General features: G+C 38.3%; 1 protein-coding gene across 2 annotated transcripts in view; it reads right to left on the bottom strand.

Annotated features, from left to right (window-relative positions):
• Positions 1-3,780: 3,780 nt before the first annotated feature.
• Positions 3,781-21,325, bottom strand: part of npr1a (natriuretic peptide receptor 1a) — a 124,363-nt gene continuing 106,818 nt past the window's right edge. For both annotated transcript variants that reach the window (XM_049476449.1, XM_007228521.4), the window contains 7 exons: positions 20,164-20,332; positions 18,858-19,004; positions 16,614-16,737; positions 16,382-16,450; positions 13,725-13,899; positions 11,449-11,547; positions 3,781-10,065 (listed from right to left, as the gene is read on the bottom strand). In XM_049476449.1, coding sequence (XP_049332406.1) covers positions 9,914-10,065; positions 11,449-11,547; positions 13,725-13,899; positions 16,382-16,450; positions 16,614-16,737; positions 18,858-19,004; positions 20,164-20,332 — 935 coding nt within the window. In that variant the 3' untranslated portion in view covers positions 3,781-9,913. The remainder of the gene's footprint in view (positions 10,066-11,448; positions 11,548-13,724; positions 13,900-16,381; positions 16,451-16,613; positions 16,738-18,857; positions 19,005-20,163; positions 20,333-21,325) is intronic.

The following is a 21,325-nucleotide window of genomic DNA, read 5'->3' as shown; positions in this document are numbered from 1 at the left end:
AGTTGAATGTGCTCTTTTTCACCGGCTCACTGGAATTATACTCTTTGGTTATGTAAATCATTGTGGCCCCAGGAACCATGATTAATTTTTTCCAGACATCGAGAAAGAAAACACAAGAAGTAAGTGCAAACTAGTGAGATACCTAACATTAGGAGCGAGTTAGATAACATACTAATGTTGCTGGGGAGACAACTAACCTTAGCGACGAGCTAGCTAACACAAATGTTACCTGAAAGAGAACTAAAGCTAGCGATGAGCTAATTAACCTTAGCAATGAGCTAGCTAACACACAAATGTTACCAGGAAAAGAACTAAGGTTAGTGACGAGCTAACTAATTTTAGCAACTAGCTAGCTAACACACAAATGTTACCAGGAAAAGAACTAAAGTTAGTGACAAGCTAACTAACCTTAGCAATAAGCTAGCTAACACACAAATGTTGAAGAGAACTAAAGTTAGTGACGAGCTAGCTAACTTTAGCAACTAGCTAGCAGACACACAAATGTTACCAGGAAGAGAACTAAAGTTAGTGACAAGCTAATTTGCTAGCTACCCCTAACAATTAGCTAGCTAAAATTCTAATGTTACTAGGGAGAGAACTACCATTAGTGATGAGCAAGCTAAACATTGCGACAAGCTAAATTACACACTAATGTTACCAGGAAAACAACTAAAGCTAAAGACGAGCTAACTAACTTTAGCAAAGAGCTGGCTAACCTTAGTGAGTAGCAAGCTAAAATCCTAATGCTCTTAAGGAGGCTATTCGGGAGAGAACTAAGTTAACAGTTACCTATTATTGACTAGCTAGCTAACCTTAGCTGACAAGCTGTTTAAAGACAAATTGTGATTGTTTTTTTACATTTTATAATACAAAATAAATAGAATCTGGTCTTGGACTTGATTTCGATTTTTTCTGGTCTCGGTCTTGACTCAGACTCGACTAGTAAAAGTCTTGATCTTGACTCGGACTCTGCTCTAGCGGTCTTGACTACAACACTAATTTACTGCGCATAAATTGTATATCCCACACATATAGACACACATATATTATGAAGTGTAAAAATACTGCGTGAAAGTACTAAATCAATACTTAATCTCATTTCATTGAGGATAGTGTGTTGGCGGTTATGTGTCTGTGTGTGGAAACGTGTTAAACATATTAACATTTACACTTTACAGTTTTTTTTAACAAAATGCTGTGTATTACTATGTGTTAACCACCTCAGTGGCACTAGATGGATAAAAACTATATATTTTAGTGTACCATATACTTTGTACAGCTATCTGTTGAAATTATTAAAAAGACACCTAGTTATTCATACATTTTTTCCCTGATTCTTCTGTACTTGTACTGAACTGTAATCGTCCAAACCGCTGAGCTAACTGAACTGTGATTTTGTGTAGCATTACACTTCTAGTGTAAACTGTGTATACAGTGTAAAGTCTGTAAACATTGGTAACCTAGGAGAGAAGTGAAGCAGAAGAACAGAAACAGAACTACTGCCAGCTATAGTGATGAAAATCCCAGTGCACAAAAATATGCAGTACCTGCTTTAAATGCGTCTTTAGAAGGCATCTGGTAGGTAGTGTAACAGGGATTCATTTTCAAAATTGTGAAAAGAACAGAATTACTTTCCTCTTTAAAGGTGCCAGAAAGGTTGACAACATGATAACATAGAAGAATGATCCTTTGATTCCCTAAAACAATTCTCAGAGAACCATTATTATACATTAGATATGCTCACCCTTAAATTAGTGTGAAGTTTTTTAAAACCTTTAAAATGTTCTTCATACTCAAAATGTCTTTAACCGCAGTTCTTTATGGAACGAAATGTGCTGAAAGAGCTTGTTGCATTGCTCGAAGAACCAATGTGGCTTCCTTTTATTGTATGTTATTTTCCCCCATTCTGAATTCCACTTTGTCAAACATACTGTGTGTGATTTTAAGTTGTTTTTAAATAGTCTGTTACTCTTTTAATTCCTGCATTCCAAAGCCTAGGCTGCATTAAATAAAGGGCAGCTCATCAGTTGGACTGTCCTATGAAGATTTTTTTCTTAGCAGTCTATTGAGCACGCATACACAGTGCCGTGAAAAAGTATTTGCTTTACTTTTTTTTTGCATTTTTGTCATACTTTTTAGATGATCAAACAAACTATAATATCAGACAAAAACAACCCGTGTTAATATGAAAATCCCTTTTTAAATGGTTATTTTATTTATTAATGGAAAAAAAACTATCCAAACCAATCTAGCCCTATGTGAAGTGTTTGCTACCTCAAAAATTAACTGTGATTAATCACAGAAAGCTGAGTTCTATTTCACTTGCCATAACCAGGCCTGATTACTGCCAGACCTGTACAATTAATACATTACTTAAATATAACCTGTCTGACAACATGAAGCAGCTAAAAGATCTAAAAAAACAACACATTATGCTGAAATCTCAGGAAACTCAAAAACAGACGAGAAAACAAAGTCATAGACCTTCTATCAGTCTGGAAAAGGTTTGGGACTCCACTGAACCACAGCTTTTATTCACAAATGGAGAAAACATGGAACACTGGTGAACCTTTTCAGGAGTGGCTGACTGACTTAAATTTTTCCAAAAGGGCATAGACAACTCATCCAGGAGGTCACAAAAGAACCCAGAACAACAGGTCTACCTGCAGACCTGCAGGTCTACCTTGCCTCAGTTAAGGTCAGTGTTAATGATTAAATAATCAGAGGGCCATCTCACATTTACCAAAAAACATCTTGATGATCCACAAGACTTTGGGTAAATATTCTTTAGACTGACGTGACAAAAGGTATACTTTAAGAAGGTGTGTGTCCCGTTACATCTAACACTTAATTTGCGGAAAAGAACATCATACTGAGCGTAAAACACGGTGGTGGTAGTGTCATGGTCAATTTGCTGTAATAGATGGAACCAGAAATTTTGCTGTTTATCAGACAATCCTAAAGAAGAATGCCTGGCCTTCTGTTCGAAACCTCAACCTCGGTGTTATGCAGCAGGACAATGATCAAAAGGACACAAACAAATATCACCTTTAAATGGCTTAAAAACCAAAATGAAGGCTTTGAAGTGACCTAGTCAAATTAAGATGTATAATGATCTTAAACTAGACATTGATGCTTGAAAACCCTCCAATATTGCTGAATTAAAACAATTCTACAAAGAAGAGTGGGCCAAAATTATTTCACAGAAATGTGAAAGACTCTTTGCCAGTTATTGGTAAAGGTTGATTGTAGTTGTTGTTGCCGAGTGTGGCACAACCAAGTTATTAGCATTAGGCAGCAAACCCTTTTTCACACAGGACTAGATTGGTTTAAATATTTTTGTTTCTTTTTATAGTTAGTTCTATTATTGGATAGAATTTACAATCCCTTTTTATTGCACCCCTGAGATGGGTGGGTTGATGAGGTGGGTTGTTGCAGATCATTGAGGGGTTTTCCTGTAAAAGAAAAGAAGGTATGGTGTCTGTCATTGGAGTGATCAGGCGGGTATCCTCCTGGTGTATTGATAACAAGCTCACAACACCTCATCTGCGACACCTGGCAACCCAGACCCCCTCAGCTCTTAGCCCTCCTGTGCCACAGATGCTATTTTGGGGCCCAGGGTAGCATCTTTCCTCTTTAACCAGAGCCATCAAGAATGAAGCATTTTCTTCTGCCTATGAAGATTTCTATCTGTTGCTGCATGTAGTTGAAGAAATTTGTGTGTATTGTTATTGACAGCATATTTTGATGTGTTCATCGTAAAAAACAAAAATATTGGGATAATGAAAAAAATACCATTTATTGTGCTCTATATCACACACTGCAAGACTGTCAAACTGGTATTTACAATTTATTGTTTTACATGACTTTACAAGAGCCAAAAACATACATAAACACTCATCAGTAACATTTGTACGTAGCTGATTAAAAAAAAATCACAATTTTATAAGAACTAATATAAAATAAGACAATGATCATTTGAGCCCTTCCCGAGGGGAAACTGCTTCTTAAACATCTTACATAAAAAAAACCTTTTCATACCACACAATGTCTGTTCATGTGGTGAGTTGCTACACTTTATCATGTGCCAAGTCTTCGCAGGGTTTTTTGGGGGGCTGTTATATTTTTACAAGATTATTATTTTTAGGGGTATCTGCAGGCGCATGTCCATCTGAGCTTTCATCACAGATCTATGACAGAGACAGCAATATACAATATTTACTGCTTTACTGGATTCAGGCTAGCAAGTGGATAAACTTTCTGTGTTAGCCTTGATTTTACTGGTGTTCTCTCACTGACATATTGAGATATTTAGACCTTGGATAAGGGTGCATCCAAAACTGCATATTAAACTACACAGGACCACGCTACCAAATTAAACAAGTATGCCAAAAAAAGCACACCACCCCAGTCGTTATATGGTACAGTGTAGTATAATAGGGTAAGTTAAGGGTGTTTGGGGCGGGGTGCTGAGTGGTCCGTTGGATCGGAACCTACGATCGCTGGTTCGAATCCTGGTCATGTAGCTTGCCATCAGCTGCCGGAGCCCTGAGAGAGCACAATTGGTCTTGCTCTGGTCTCTGGGTGGGTAGATGGCACTCTTTCCCCTCATCAATCCAAAAGGTGATGTCGATTAGCAGGTAATTAGCAGGTAGCTGAATCAGCAGCAGTTTAAAAAAAGAAGTGGTGGCTGACTTCACATGTGTCAGAGGAGGCATGTTCTGGTCTTCACACTCCTTGTGATGTGGCATCACTAGTGATGAAGATATACAGCTGAGTAGTAGCTGAGTGGGACAATTGGCCTAGCTAAATTGTTAAAAAAATTATAATGAAAAAAAAAGGTGTTTGGGACATAAGGTAAAATTGGACTGTTTAGGTATACAAGGTTTGAAGGAAAAATGTTTTTGCTGAGCCCTAGCTGTCAAATATATAATTTGTTTGTTTATGGTGAGCAAAAAACTGTCCCAATCACATTTAATTTACTCTACATTAAAGTTTGTGGATGCGATCACAGTCAAAGACACTTGGTGGCATTGAGATGTGTTTTTGTTTTAATGTATTTTTATCCCGGTTTTCCTCCAAAACACATGGAGAGAGAGAACACTAACTTCCCACCCAGGCAGCATGACCCAGGATTTGAACTGCTGTGTGTTTGTAAAAGGTTATTCATTGTTAGCAGGCTGGATATATTCAGAGTGGAAGCTACTCATATTGACACACACAATCTATAGTCCATATACACTAGCTGGTGTTCTCAGAAACCCTGTGGCAAATAATAGTGGATAAGTCAATGGTCAGTGAACACAGTAACATTTATATACATTTACCACATTAGTGTGATTCAGCTACGGTAATTACTAAATCAACAGCTGGTGAAAGTTTTTGGCAATATCGGATCTACAGCAGTGGTCGGAAGTTTACATACACTCATGATGGATACACAGCTCTGGAAAAAAAATAAAGAGAGCACCTAAAAATGATGAGTTTCTTTGATTTTACCTAATTAAAAACATCTGGAATATAATCAAGAGGAAGATGGATGATCACAAGCCATCAAATCAAGCTGAACTGCTTGATTTTGCTCCAGGAGTGACAAGGTTATCCAAAAGCAATCCAAGAAAAACAATGAATGAGAAAGTGAATCCAAACTTTTGTATATGTTGCATATTTATGCTGTATTCTATTTAAATGATGGGAATGATGTCACACTCAAACTAATGGTGTTCCAGATAAACATTCCAATAACTGTACACCATAAAGACTTTGGAGTTCATTACAACTGGTTTGATAACTATTGAGCAGCCACAATATGTCCAATGTTAGTGATACAAGTTGATATTCAGTATTTTGCACATCCACGTGAAGAAAAGTATGTTCTGGTAACTGGTTGCTGCAGCATCACTGGTATCAATGTTTTGGGAATGTTACTTTCTTTTATGTTATTTGAAATTATTTTCTATCATTAGAAATCACTAGTGATGCCCCAACACCAGGAGGGTGAAGACTAGCACATGCTTCCTCCGATACATGTGAAGCCAGCCCCCGCCTCTTTTTGAGCTGCTGCTGAGGGAGCATTGCATCACAGCACGCCTGGAGGAAAGCGCAGTGACTCTGCTCCGATACATCAACTCACAGACGCCTTGTGCTGATCGACATCACCCTAGGAGTGATTTTGAGGGGCACCATCTACCCACCCAGAGAGAGCAAGTCCTATTGTGCTCCCTCAGGGCTCCGGTAGCCCATGGCAAGCTACATGAACCGGATTCGATCCTGATCTTAGTGGCAGCGCTTAGCCACTGGACCACCCCCAGGACCCCCTGGAATGTTAGTCTTAACATTACACATAATGTTAGTATTCGTCTGGTTGGAAATATTATGTTAGAAAAGTTATGATAATGTTGTGATGCAAACCGTTATTATGCCACACGTTGTCAGAATGTTACTGGAACATAATTTCTGTAACGTTACAGGCTAACCTTCCTGGAACCTTTTAACAATGTTGCCAAATATTTTAATAAAGTTTTCTGTTAGCTGGGGAGTAGGAAATCCAACATGATGGGACTTTGTAGTTGGATATTTATACCTGAAACATACACATTTCGACATATGAGTTTAAATTTAACACAGCATTATTCTCACCCAGAAAAAGTCCAAAAAGGTTTAAAAAAACAATTTAAAAAGCCCAATACTGCAATATTACACCCCTGATAAGTGTGTCTAAATTTCAGACTGGAACTATATGTTGACCCTCAAAAGAGTGTCTCCCCCCCCGAGAATTAACATCCTGCTTCTACCAGAATGCCCTTCAGCGAGGCACTTCATTCTAAGTGGCTCCAGAAAGACTCTTGCTGCAATCTGCAAAACTATTGCTTGGGTTAAAAATAAGCATGAATGACACACTACTGTAACTAATGCTAATTCACTTGGCTTTGCAGTTGCTGTGACTCAGCTTCACCTATTTTGTCTATGCTGGTTACAGTTAATGGAGGCACTCAGGGTTGCAGAGAGTACAGCTAATAAAACGTATCTTTTTTTAACACTGTAATGCATTGTAGTTGGCCTGTACATGTGGCAAATTACTCACGTATATGTATCACATATAATCCATATCACATAAAAAAATCACATTTTCCCCATGTTTGCTTTAACATTCAGCATTTTGTATACATCAAATATAACATGAATATACAGGAGGTAGACAAAATAGTGGAAATGAGGCAATGTGGGTGAACATAAGAAGCTTTCTTGCAATTATGGGTGGAATGGGTGCTATACTATTGTACTTAAAGGGGCACTCTGGTCAAAATAAAAAATATATATCTATTGCTACATCTAATGTGTCTGTGTGTCTGTCTGTGTCTGTCTGCCCTGCAATAGATTGGCGGCCTGTCCAGGGTGTATCCTGCCTCCTGCCCAATGCCTGCTGGGATAGGCTCCCTATTCAACATATAGTTCTCAGACGTCCTCTGAGAAAATTACAGGCTGAATTTCCTACTGTTTTTCGTTGAATTTCATGGTAATTTTACTCCCGACCAGACGCATATCTCTGAGTTTCGTCACCTCGCGTTTAATAAAATAGCTATTTGTCTACTGCCACGCACCTTAATTTCACTTTGGGTGCGCGTTTCCACGGATATCACTGGTCCTCCTGTTTTTTAATTGCAGTTAACTGAGTTTTATCACTAAGTAGTAGTATAAAATATTTTTCACAGACATCCCCCTAAGAAACTAATCCCGTCCAGATAGGGCTTAAGACACATTCATGTAATGCATGATTATGATACAAAATTGTGAATCCTGTGAAACCGGAGTTCTGAAACAGTGTCTGAATAGTTTGACAAATAATAATAAATGCTAGTGCCCCATTAAATATTATTTTAAACGCTTGTATTGAAATCAATAACCTTAAATGCTTACAAATGTTTATTGAACAGGTTTTCTGACTTTTGTGTAGTGACTTTTGTATACCAATATTTCTTGACTTTCACACTTTTGAAAATTTTGGCTCAGCACAGTAATATTTTTTATGTACTTTTCCAACACCTGCTTGCACTGAAAATGTGAAACTACGGTACTTTTTATAGGATAGTATATACAGTACAATTCATTCAGAAGAATTACAGTTTGACTGTAATTTTAACAAGCTTTGTTTCACCTTTATAAAACAAAGTTTATGACATTCAGGTAAAGCTGGATATTAACTGAGACATATTTGTACAATATTGCTATACAACACTGACTGAGACACAGACCTTAGACTTCTATTCATGTAGAGATTCTCGTCATTCAGAATGAATAATTGGTGTGCTATGTGTATGTGTCTTTATTTTGCTTACAAACTGGTTTCAAAAACTATTATAAATACTGTAAACTTTTTTCTGATTCTGGATCTAGTTGGTATACTAATGGTAGCAGGCTTACCTTCAGTATACTTATCCTTTGACCTGTTCCCCTAAGCCTCAATCTGGAAAATAATATGTTTTACAGTTTGTTAGGTGCCTCCTATTGCTTTAGAAATTGAAATGCTAAAGATCCTGGAAGCCTTTATTATACTAGTAAGACACTGTTTAACAGTACGGGGCAAAAGTCCATTTAAATGGATAGCAAGTATTCTAATGTTCAAATGTAGGCAAAAAAAAATAATCAGGTGTTTTGGCCACTTAAAGGCTCATTTATGCTCAGTGTTAAACATGGATATGAACAGAGTCTTCTTTCTGCTCTTTTTTAAGCATTTTCTAAGAAGTTACTAATATGAACAGTAAAATTTGGGGCAGTGTGTGCAACAGATCAAGCAAATTACCATAGTACTACTACCATATAAACATAATAAAGAAGAAAAAATAGGCAGAAAAGAAAACCTTCAAGAGAGTTTTTTTTGTGAGAAATTTAAACAATCTATATTGTTGTCAAATGGTAGAAGCACAGAAACAAACTACACTGCTACAGAACTACATTGAAGTCATTGTTGTTTTCTATTTAGAATGTTTGACTCTGACCGGCCCTCTAGTGCCAGCATAAAGGACACACAGTTGTGTAGTATGTTGGCCGTGACATTTACATTGTTAATAACTGGCATGATATTTTTTGTAAATCTAAAATGAGCATAAATGAGCCTTAGAACTTCTGCTCAGCACTGCACATGTTCTCAGTAGTAAGAACCAGACATCCATATTGCTTTTCAACTACTATCTAGTCACTTCTACCTGTAAAATCTTCTGTTTCCATTATTTCTACCCCCTGTATACCATCTTCATATTTTGAGTATCACAACAAGGATCTGCAGCATCCTTTGTATCTGTCAGTGCTGCATTATTAGTCATTGTCATACAAGAGGTTTTATGTATTTAAGGAGCAGATGGAGTTGATTGATCCACGGTCTTTCGCTTCACATACTGTAATACACCAGGAAATACTGAGTAGCAATATAGAGAAGACTATTCATTTGCAGGGAAAAGCAAAAAACACAATATTTGTCTTTACACAAAGTGAGGCTACCAAAAAATGTAGCTAAAATGTAGAAGCTACTCTAATAAACTGTTCATTCATGAGAAGACATATACAGTATTTCACCACTAGATGGCACCAACCTCAAACTACAGCCACAGTTCGCATTGTGGAAAATTTTTACATCATGTTCAGAACTTCTTCAAATGTCAGACATTTTTCACATCACTTTTCCCTTATTTTGTCCCAGTCATGTTAACATTCATGTGTAGCCACAAACTGAAGCTTTGAGAGAAAACAATGTCCTGAGACCTCATCCTGAGGCTCTTCCAATCGTTTTTTTTTCTCTGTATCTCTGCTCTCTTCATTCAAAGCTCTGAACGTTTTTGCTACATGATTTTATAAATCTCATCGGCAGCTCTCCTCTCAGAAACAAAGCTTATTTTGCTTGGTTCTCCCTCTGTTCCATTCAGGCATGGTTGGAGGTGCTTTCTCCCAGAAGCCAATAGGTCCTCATCCTCCCCTTGCCTTTCATTTCTATGTCTCCTCTCAGCTCCAGCTGGAAGCAGTTGAACTCCTGCAGTACCGCACGTGTGGCCTCCGACACATGGATCTTCAGCGCTACCGGAAGACCAGAAAATAACACTGATATTAGTATGTTAAGCTCTAAAACCCAAGTACACCCAAAATACAGATGTGACACTCCCTGAAAGTGTTCTGCTCCCATTTTCAATGCAAATATGAGAGTCTCACCAATGTGCTGGCACTCCAACACTGGCTGGGAAATTAGTGCTTGTACTTTGAATAGCTGAGAGCTATAATTTCTGCTCATAGCCTGCCCTGCATGAACACTGCTGTCAGCCAAACTGACACTGATAAGAGCTTTAAAGAATATGCTTTTAGGATTTTCAGAATATGTACATTTTGTAACTTAAGAGTACAATTCAAACCTTTAAAAATGGATGTTGTTTCCTTTGCTTTCCAAAGCGTATGCATTTTTCAATTCTATACAAAAAAAAATGTATATTCACAGCATAAAAATGTTGCCCAAATTTAGTGTTTTGTCATATGTTTATTCTGTATTTTGGGCCATTGAGAATTCCATACACATATCAATCCGACTTGTCATTCGCTGAGGTGGAGTGAAAATGGACAAGAGCAGTGAGTGAGGTTTTCAGAGTCAGGATAGTAAGATAATAAACCTTTGTTAAAACTAAATTAGAAGGATTGTGTTACAACCACTCTATGTCTAAGACATTCACTTTTAAAGAACTGTCTGAACGTGACCACAGGAGACTGTGTCTGAAGTGTCAAAGAATACATAAAAAGCTAAAAGGAGAAATTTACATAAAACAAGATGCAAAAAGAGGCTGTTGGCAAATAATGTTCCCTGCTCAGCTCAGCTGTCAGTCACTAGAAGATAAAACTGAAACTTCATGTGATGATTTGCTCTTTCTAGCATGTTCTTTAGTTTATGTGCTCAAACAAATGCCCCATTACAAAGAGAATGGGAACAGCCTAAAAAAAATCACATTTTAGTGAGAAAATTAGATATGGGCCTTTGGGAACATATTCTAAGAGTTCTACTGTATAAAGCTCTGAAAATGTTTCTTTTACTTGTAACATTAGTATGTTTTTTTTTTCTTACAGAACCATGAGGTAAAAATATCTGCACTCCTGTCCTGGAGGGTCAGTGCCCAACACAGTTTGACAGTTTCCCTCCTCAACCCCACCTAAACCAAATCGTCTGTTAATTACCAGGTGTAGAGGTTTCGTTTTAGCAGGGAAATTACTAAACCATGCGCTGAACATTGGCCAATTAGGACTGGATTTAAAGAAAAAAACTTTACTTGTTTTTTTGTTTGTTTGTTTTTTACCCTATGATTAAGAAATCTCACATTTTAGACACATTTTTGATCAATCATAAATTCCATTCCAAAACTCACAAACATAAAAGGTGGAATCCACATAGAAATGACATTAGAGGGATAACTGATACATTACCTTCTCCATTCGACTCCATGCGTGAAGCTGTGTTCACTGTGTCTCCAAACAAACAATACCTTGGCATCTTCAGTCCAACAACACCTGCACACACAGGACCTGAGGATACACACACATACGATTAGTTTTCATGTTAGTTTGTAGTGTTACCAACAATCCATTTACGGTATTACCCATATTGTTCGCACTATCAATAAACGTCTATTTTCTGGTCTATTGTCACACACAATTAATGCGCCTGACTATAATTTTTAAGTCCAATGAGTGCTGGACGTTAATTTACACAGATTTCTCTGCTGAAAATGGTTTATTTGGGTTAGTAAAGCGTTTATTTACAGTAAGCTCAGATTTCTAGATTTAAACTTAAGCCCAACAGAGCTAGACTAAGGAACCCTGAGTGTTCTGGTAAGCCAGGGTGCTATCAGCTAGCAGTCTGTCCCATGTAGCTTGTTTTAATCCGGTAAACTGGAAGGCTACAGTCCAATATACACACCTCTGAATGGCAAAAGAGCTAACTAGCGCTTAGCATGGTTAGCGGGTAATGCTAATGCTGCTTCAGCAGTGCTAGCCAGAGTTAGCAGCAGGCCACAGCCTGATATATTCTCCTCTGAGCGGCAAAAGAGCTAGTGCTTAGTGTGGTTAGCAGGTAATGCTAATGCTGCTTCAGTCTGGAGTCTTGGTGCTGGAAAATAAATCTATAGAACTAAACTATAACGCAGTGGAGTGGTGCACCGGATTATGAGATGCACTGGCGATTTTGGGGGATATTAAAGCATTTTAAGTGTTCCTTATAGTGCGAAAAATACGGTATGTTAAACACACACTGTTTTTTCTCTTAATAGGGTTCAGGTTTTGTAATGGTATGAATGAATAAGAAGTTACATCAAAGGCAGCAAAAATGTGAATTTAACCAGTCACTCTCTTTATAGCTAGATTGTGTGTAGCGTTATCTGTTGCCTGATGCAGCATGGGCATATCGGACAACATCAAACTAATGTTGACAAACTGCCAAGAGCTGGTGTTTGCTGTCAGTCACTACCTCAGTCACAGTGAAATAAATGGCAAAAGGAGCATACAAACAAAAGTATACAAAAAGCCCTTAGGCATCAGTCACATCAACCCTTTTTTTTTTTAATGCACGAAAAGCTCGTAAATATGTAACTGGTTTGTTGTGGGTGTGTTTGTGGGAGTAGATCGATATCAGTGTGAAAGGAGAAAAAAGCAAAAACTGCAGGTTGATGATCTTTTTTTTTATCAAAGGCAGTGAAAAATGAGCTCTAATCAAACTAGTCAGTGTCCTGATGCATTTTATAAAGTTTTGTACACTGACATGTCACAAATCATCAAATCATGTGACAGTACTATGCAAATTGATCATGAAGTTTTGCCTCAGGGTACGGCATGGAAATGTCCAGCCCTCCTGTATGAGTTGTGAGGGATTATCTTGTAAGTGATGCTTTATCTTGTAAGTGATGCTTTACACTGGCCAGTGTGCTTGATAGTGTACAACAAGGTGTCGTGATTGATTATAATCGGACCAATACTGATAGTGGGTTCCAGATGGATGAGACATTAAATTTCTGAAGTTGTGCTGCTGGTGTGTAACATTTTTCAGTCCATGGTGTCACGTGTTCACCAGGTATGCATCACAAAAGACATTACAACTCACAGTGGATAGAGCAGTGGGTGGTAATGATAATGACCAGTAGCAAGCAAGTGACAGTGGCAGAAATCACACCCACAATCAATGCCCATATCTCATACTTCAACACATGGCAAAAATCATGGGACAGAATATTAACTCCTGTCCCATGACTTTTTTTTTACATGTCATTGTGAACTGAAACATGTGCTGAACTGTAATGTAGGTTGAATACAGCAATTTTTTGTCATTCATTTCATTTAAAAATCTCACTCACTGAGGCACAGCATGTCAGTCTGTGCTCCATCAAAAGTTAAACTCTGATTACTTTTTTAATGGACAACTGAATGTCAATGTGTGGTCACGTGCTGGTAAAATCAATGGCAAATGGATTTTGACGTAAAGTGTCAAGTGAATGACGCCTACTAAAAAGACCACTATAACCAGGCTAATTTAGCAAATATGTGTTAATTTGTGTTAAAAAAAAGATCAGCAAGCTCTTGTGCTTCATTTAATGTTTGAATGAGCTCCCCTCTCATATTAATCTAAAAAAAACTAACAAAAAAAAAAACACCAACACATCTGTAAAGAGTATCAGGTGTGGCATAAACACTGCCAAATGCTGTTCCCTCACCGGTGTGGATGCCGATGCGGAGGCGCAGCTGTAGGTCGGGACGATGGCGAATCCTGAATGAGTAGACGGCTTCCAGCAGGGCCAAAGACATGCGTGCTATCTCCCCGGTATGCAGCTTTCCGTTCCTCACAGGTAGTCCTGACACCACCATGTAGGCATCGCCGATTGTCTCCACCTGAGGGCGCCACACAGACACACTTCAGTCTGTACATACGCAGTTTACAGCCTGCTACCTTACTGTGAGCCTGAGGCTTACTGAAAACTACGGTGGCCCTGAAGTGCAAAACAAATTAACATGTCAGAAAACAAAATTACAAAAACTAAAACACATTTACAAAACTTAAAACTAATTTACAAGACGCAAAACACTTTTACAAATACTGAAACACTTTTACAAACGCTGAAACACTTTTACAAACGCTGAAACACTTTTACAAACGCTGAAACACTTTTACAAACTGCGATTTCTGACGGAAAGGGAGGGTCTAACACACAGGAAGTGCTTGATGCGGACCCTCCTTGTCAGTCAAGCTGCGTTACGATGAGAGAGTGGAGTTATGAACACCAAACTATGTTTTGTGGCACGTATTTTAGCAGCAGCAGTAAATACTTAAACTATCCCTGTCCTGTTGCTACCCCCGCCGCGGGGTTCACCTAATGCCCGGCGGCCATCGGCCACTGCCCCCGCCGCGGGGTTCAGCTAATGCCCGGCGGCCATCAGCCACTGCCCCGCGGGGTTCAGGTAATACAGTACAGGAGTGGCTGAACCCCGCGGGGCAGTGGCTGAACTCCGTGGGGCATTAGCTGAACCCCGCAGCGGGGGCATTAGCTGATGGCCGCGGGGCAGTGGCTGAACTCCGTGGGGTATTAGCTGAACCCCGCAGCGGGGGCATTAGCTGATGGCCGCGTGGCATTAGCTGAACCCCGCGGCGGGGGCAGTGGCTGATGGCCGCGTGGCATTAGCTGAACCCCGCGGCGGGGGCAGTGGCTGATAACCGGGGGGCAGTGGCTGATGGCCGCGTGGCATTAGCTGAACCCCCGGGGTATTAGGTGAACCCCGCGGCGGGGGCAGTGGCTGATGGCCGCGTGGCATTAGATGAACCCCCGGGGTATTAGGTGAACCCCGCGGCGGGGGTAGCAACAGGACAGGGATAGTTTAAGTATTTACTGTTGCTGCTAAAATACGTGCCACAAAACATAGTTTAGTGTCCATAACTCCACTCTCTCATCGTAACGCAGCTTGACTGACAAGGAGGGTCCGCATCAAGCACTTCCTGTGTGTTAGACCCTCCCTTTCCGTCAGAAATCGCAGTTTGTAAAAGTGTTTCAGCGTTTGTAAAAGTGTTTCAGCGTTTGTAAAAGTGTTTCAGCGTTTGTAAAAGTGTTTCAGCGTTTGTAAAAGTGTTTCAGCGTTTGTAAAAGTGTTTTAGCGTTTGTAAAAGTGTTTTAGCGTTTGTAAAAGTGTTTCAGCGTTTGTAAAAGTGTTTTAGTGCTGGTAAAAGTGTTTCAGCATTTGTAAAAGTGTTTAAGTGCTGGGAAAAGTGTTTTGCGTCTTGTAAATTTGTTTTAAGTTTTGTAAATGTGTTTTAGTTTTTGTAATTTTGTTTTCTGACATGTTAATTTGTTTTGCACTTCAGGGCCGTAGAGAACACTAAACAGGCTTTTATGCAGTAAAAGTTTGCCTGAAGGTAACAGTAAAACAGAACAGAAACTGAATGTATATCTTGTTTTAAGCCTTTAAATGCAAACCTTTAGTGTACAGTGACCCACTACCTAATTTCCTCATATTTGTGTTAAAAAAAAAAAACAATAAATCTATAAAGATTTTCATTGATTATTTTATTATTGGCATATTATTAGTATTTTTCACACTGGATTATAAGGCGCATTTTAAGAAACACTAACTTCTAATTCAGCATGTCTTGCCGCTGGATGGTGGTGGGGGGTATAACTAAGTTAAGTAAAGCTCAGTTAAGTAACCAAAACTGTAATAAAAAAAGACTTTCTTTTAAAAAGTGCTGGATGTTAATCTACACTGATTTCTTTCCTGAAAACTGTTTATTTGGGTGAGTAAAGTGCTTCAGTTTATTTACAGTAAGATTAGATTCCTGAATTTCTCCAGCACTAAAGCTGAAGCATTAGCATTGGCGGCTAATCTGTGGAACCCTGTGTGTTCTGGTAAGCCAGGGCAATATTAGCTAGCGGTTCATTCCACGTAGCTTGTTTTAACACGGTAAACACACAGACTACAGGCTGATAATACTACCCTCCGAATGGTGAAAGAGCTAGTGCGGTTAGCGGCTAATATTAAATGCTGCTCCAGCAGTGCTAGCCAGGGTTAGCAGCAGACTACAGACCGATAATATTCACCTCTAAAGGGCTAAAGAACTAGCGCTTAGCGGGTAATGCTAATGCTGCTCCAGCAGTGCTAGCCGGAGTTAGCAGCAGGCTACAGGCCGATAATACTCACCTCTGAATGTGGAAATAGCGGTTAGCGGCTAATGTTAATGCTATTTTAGTCTTGGTGCTTGAGAACTAAACTGAAACTCCTGGATTTTAAGTGCAGCGTATAGTGTGAAAAATCCAGTAGATTTCAGCAAGGAGTATGTACGTACACACATCTGGAGTATCACTTGTTTGTTCATTATTTTTATTACCTTGTAAACGTCAAAGTTGTCAATGATGGCATCAAAACATGTGTACAGGTCATTCAGTAAAGTCACCACCTGAGGGGAAAGGACAGTATTAGTCAGGACCCAGCACCCAGTACAGTCCGTTAGGTGCATACTATAACTAATCCTGACATTTTCCACATTTTGCTGTGGCTCTACATGACAATTATCATGTCAATTCAAGACACACTTATTGAATACGCTTGTCAGCTGTCACCTGCATAGGTGTGCTCTCTGCCGACATTGCGGTGAAACCCACAATATCACTGAAGTAGATGGTGACAGAGTCAAAGGCCTCAGCCTGCACCGTCTCTCCTCTTTTCAACTGCTCTGCTACTGAACTGAAATACACATAGACACACACACAAATGCAAAGTTAAAATAATTCAAATTTGTTTATATAACATAGCTTTTACATAAAGCTGACCTGAAATCCAAAAATAATCTTTAATCAATTGTTTCCTTTATTCAATACAATGCAATTCCCACACATTTGTTAGGACTCCCCTATCACATTATGCTAACAATTAATGGTGGGAGGCTGAGGGCTATTTGTGTGCATGTGCCTGCTTAAAGTAACATAAGGCCAGCCAGCTGCATCTTTTTGGACTGTTGCATTATCCTGTGATGGGCAAAATAGAAGCCAATGCTTCTGTTAAAGTACCATTCCGCAAGAACTGGCTTTTATTTTTTCCAGAAGTCCAGAAGTGGAGCCATTTACATGTTAAAAGATATAGAAGCGTCACTGAAAGTAAAAGAACCATGTGTTTAGTAGTTAATCAGTAGAGTATTATTTACAATTTCATTAGTATAAATTTAGTTTCTGAACATTGACCGTATCAGCATTTATCAATGTACTCATAAATATCAGTCAGTTCTAGGGGTGTCACGATTTCGATATTTCTTCGAAATCGATTGAAATTATGTCATGGTCTCGAGCATCGAAGTCAAAAAGAGGATCGATGATCCCTCCCGCAAATGGCGCAGCACACAGTAGCTCAAAGAGCAGCCCTTTCTCCAGAGAATGTGGACATTCTCATCTTCTTAAAGAAAAACTTGAAAATATAAAAACAACAGTTGTTTTGTCTAGCCTCAAATATGTGAATAGTTTTGGTACCTTAAGGAGCATCTTTCTCTCAGATAAAGTTAATAATATATCTTTGTTAAAGAAAAAAACTTGTCATTCTCAGGGACCAAAAGTCTTATTTTTCATGTTTAACTGTTATAGTAGGATAGAGTTCAGTTTGTTAAGGCTCTAATTGTTCTATTATTTTTTTACATGACTGTTCCTGTATTTCTTTTATTATTTATTTTGTTATGTGCACACTGCTGCTACCAAAAAAAGCCACTAGATTGCATTACAAATATATCTTAATTAAATTATTTAAATTTGACCATTAGTGCCTAATGTGGTGTATTACAGATCACTTGTATCACTTTGCATCACTTATATCAAGCCCACCTTTTGAAATAAGATATTGTAAATAGTCAGTTCACTTTACTATTGTGAGGGAAATTGAAACTTTGAATCCAATTTAGCATTGTTTTGCAAGAAGAATACATTAACTGTGTTAAAACTAACCTATGTATGTTACTGTATGTGTGCTTTCTCTAATTTGCAGCATTCTGCATGATTACAGAATGCATGTTTCTGTTGCAGATATATTTTTTCATTGTATCTCTTTCCAAGAAAAGAACAGGGCATAAAACTCTAAAAAACCCTAGAATAGAAGATTACCTTATATTTTAGATCACATATATGAATAAGATGATATAGGATGATAACACTATGTCTGGATTATTTTAGAATGTTTTGTCCCACCCAGAAAGGGGTATAAAGATGGTTGTAAGGGAGATAAAGGCCAGAGCATGCTCTTATATTTCTATCTTCTGCATTGTCTGTATTTTTTTTTTTGTATTTCCTAACACTTTATGTTTTACGTTTACGTCTCTTTGTCCGTACACTTTCTTAAAAAACGTATGTATTATTTGTATGACTGATTACTCGACTCGTGTAACTTCCATTGCAATTCAGTGTCCAAGTTCCACTACATTATACAATCTGTTGTGTTAAAATATAATTATTTTATATTTATTTATATTATATTTCCCACATCTGATATTATTGTTCATCATTCTGAATATTTGAAAGTAATTACAAGTGTTTATAAACGCAACACTCAAATGTACATGCACTCCAACCAGAAATAACTGTGATATGTGAGAGCAGATATGCCAAAGATAAAATTAATGAATAACAAAACTGGAATCAGAAAGTGTGCATTCATTTTATGATCAGATTACACTTTACACAACTTTGATGAATAAGGGCCATTGTTCTAAACCACACACTAAAATGTGTGTGTGTAAAAGCCCTTTCCCACACTACTGACCCTTAGACAGCCACTCAAAACCACAATAAAAGACTAATGGCTGTCTGAAAATGCCAGGATGCACTCACTGAGGCAGGATCTGATAGAGCAGGGCTTCAGCTTTGCGCTTTTCCTCATGGTACGCCTGTGTCCTCTCCTCCACCAGCTCCTCCAGGTTATTAGCATACTGCTCCATGCGAGACAGCAGGTTATCCAGGATGTTGGAGCCGTAGCCTCTGCAGGGGACAGGGAAAGCAAAAGGTTAGACACCTAAGGGCTCTGGGAGAGGGAGATTTAATCCATAGGAAGCAGGCAGAATACATATCAGTAATGCCACAGTGATGTGATTAAGGGCTAAACCGGGCTGGAATAATGGGAAATGATGAAAACAGTCACTGAGTCACAGAAATAATAAGGACCAATCATTTTAATTGGACGAATTAAGGGCCAATCATGTTTCAGCTTTGACAGATTTACCACAGTGGGGGGTATGTTACGTGAAACACATGGCACAAAAATGCATGCATAAAATTACTTTGCTCTTTGAAATCAATGTAAAAAATACGTTTTTTTTCTCAAAACTGCATCTCTACAGGTATAAACTTAAACTTGGATACTGTTATAATATAAATATTAATAAGTTAACATGTTTTTGCATTATTTAATGTCTAAATATGATAGTAATCCAGTTTCTTTTATTCCTGTTTCTGATAAATATAGTATGAACTTCTTTCTGTGTTTAAAGACTTTTTATACTGTTTTGACTTACTTTATAAGACCTGTACCAAACTACATCTTAGGAATGCTTTTGATTGATGAGTTCTGAAGTTCCTCTGGATCCTTAGGTTCTTTTCCTTTGATTTTGTGTTTTCGATAATAATGTTTGTAGCAATTATGCTTTAAATTGCTAGCAAAGATTTTCAGTATAGGTGAGACAAGCTGAAATATAGATAATATAAAAATAAAATACTTTATTTTTTTGTTTTATTTTTTTTATAATTATTTTATGTCTTATTGTTTGGTGTTTGCATTCAGTTATTATGAAGTACAATTGTGCTCTGTGCTATTTACTATTATAATAAAACTATTATTATAATCTACATTTTGTTACTGATGAATTTTAACTTTTATTGAATTTTATTATTTTTTTCTTTGCAATTTTCAATGTACTCATTTGAGTATGTTCTACATGTATATTGTAATATCTTGTCACGTGTTTGTAAAACACTTTATATTTCGATTTGATTTGTTTTAAATTGTGCTTAAAAAATACAGGCCTGTGTACTTTTTTTAACCCATCTTGTGACCCCACAGGGTTATCTGACAGCCCTCAGGTAACGGACCTCTACTCTAGAGTGACTTGTGGCAGTAGAATGACAGACAGCTTGGTGGCACCTGTTGTTCTTGTGAAGCATCACTTTGATCTGGTTGAAATCTGGCCTCTCGTTGACATCCTCTGACCAGCAGCGCTGCATCAGCTGACCCAGCTCCTCACTGTGGCTCTGTGTGCACAGCAGCGGTCGCAGATACGGCCATCGGCCTTCAGCTACATGCTCCACAATCTCTGATATACACACACAGAGACAGCGAGGGAGCAGAGAGAGTATGACAAAGCAGGTCATATTACATGCACAATCATAATCATGTTTGAATGAAATATTGCAAAATCTTTTCTGCTCCTTAATAATCCTGTATAATTCCATGAATCATGTATAATTTAGCAGGGCAGAAATTTGATATTAAATCTTCTTTGCTGTCAGATAGAGACATCTTACAGGCGCAGAGCTGTGCTGTCAAGCTCTGTCTCTTCGAAATGACTGCATAGAGCGAGTGGACTATTTAAGTAATTCGTGCAGAGACACTGCGGCACAGAGAACAATGAGAAGATAGCAAAATTGTAGATTACATCTGTGTCTGTAAAGCAAAAGAGAATCCGTTCCCTTCTAATCTTTAGAAAGTAAGGCAAAAATGTTGGCCGTGTTGTCAAATTGTTACCCGGATTGTACACACCATATACCAGATGTGGAGACAGACTAGTCTACACTTTTAATAGACCCACCCTGTTCTTACAGACCAAGTAGTGCTGGGGGGTTTACCGGTTCATGTGGTATACCAGAGGGAAATTTAGAACCGATATGCATTTTCACATACCGCTAGAGGTGCTGAGGAGCACTGTGTAGAACAGCGCCGCCCAAAAAGCACAGTAGCAGAGCTTGCTATTTAAATCTAGCCAGTTAGCATAACACGCTAACAAACTGTAGTAACAGCAGCTCAGCTCTGTCAAGCTGTCCTACCTGGAGAAACATGGAAACAGAACTCTTGCAACATTCGGCCGCTGCTTACAATATGAGTAACTATAGCAATTTTAAATAGATGAATAATGTAGCTTGAAGGATAATATTAATACACACTGAACTAAATTTATTTGCTAACTGGAGAAAGAAGGGAATGGTGATTAACTGATAAACTGATAAGCTATTTAAATACTTTAATGCTTCTAAGGGCTTCAATAATAATATCATGTAAATTGATATTAAACGTGTCTTACTGCAATAGC

Source organism: Astyanax mexicanus, chromosome 3 (assembly GCF_023375975.1).
Source record: "Astyanax mexicanus isolate ESR-SI-001 chromosome 3, AstMex3_surface, whole genome shotgun sequence".
NCBI lineage: Eukaryota > Metazoa > Chordata > Actinopteri > Characiformes > Acestrorhamphidae > Astyanax > Astyanax mexicanus.
This window is presented reverse-complemented; position numbering and strand designations above follow the sequence as displayed.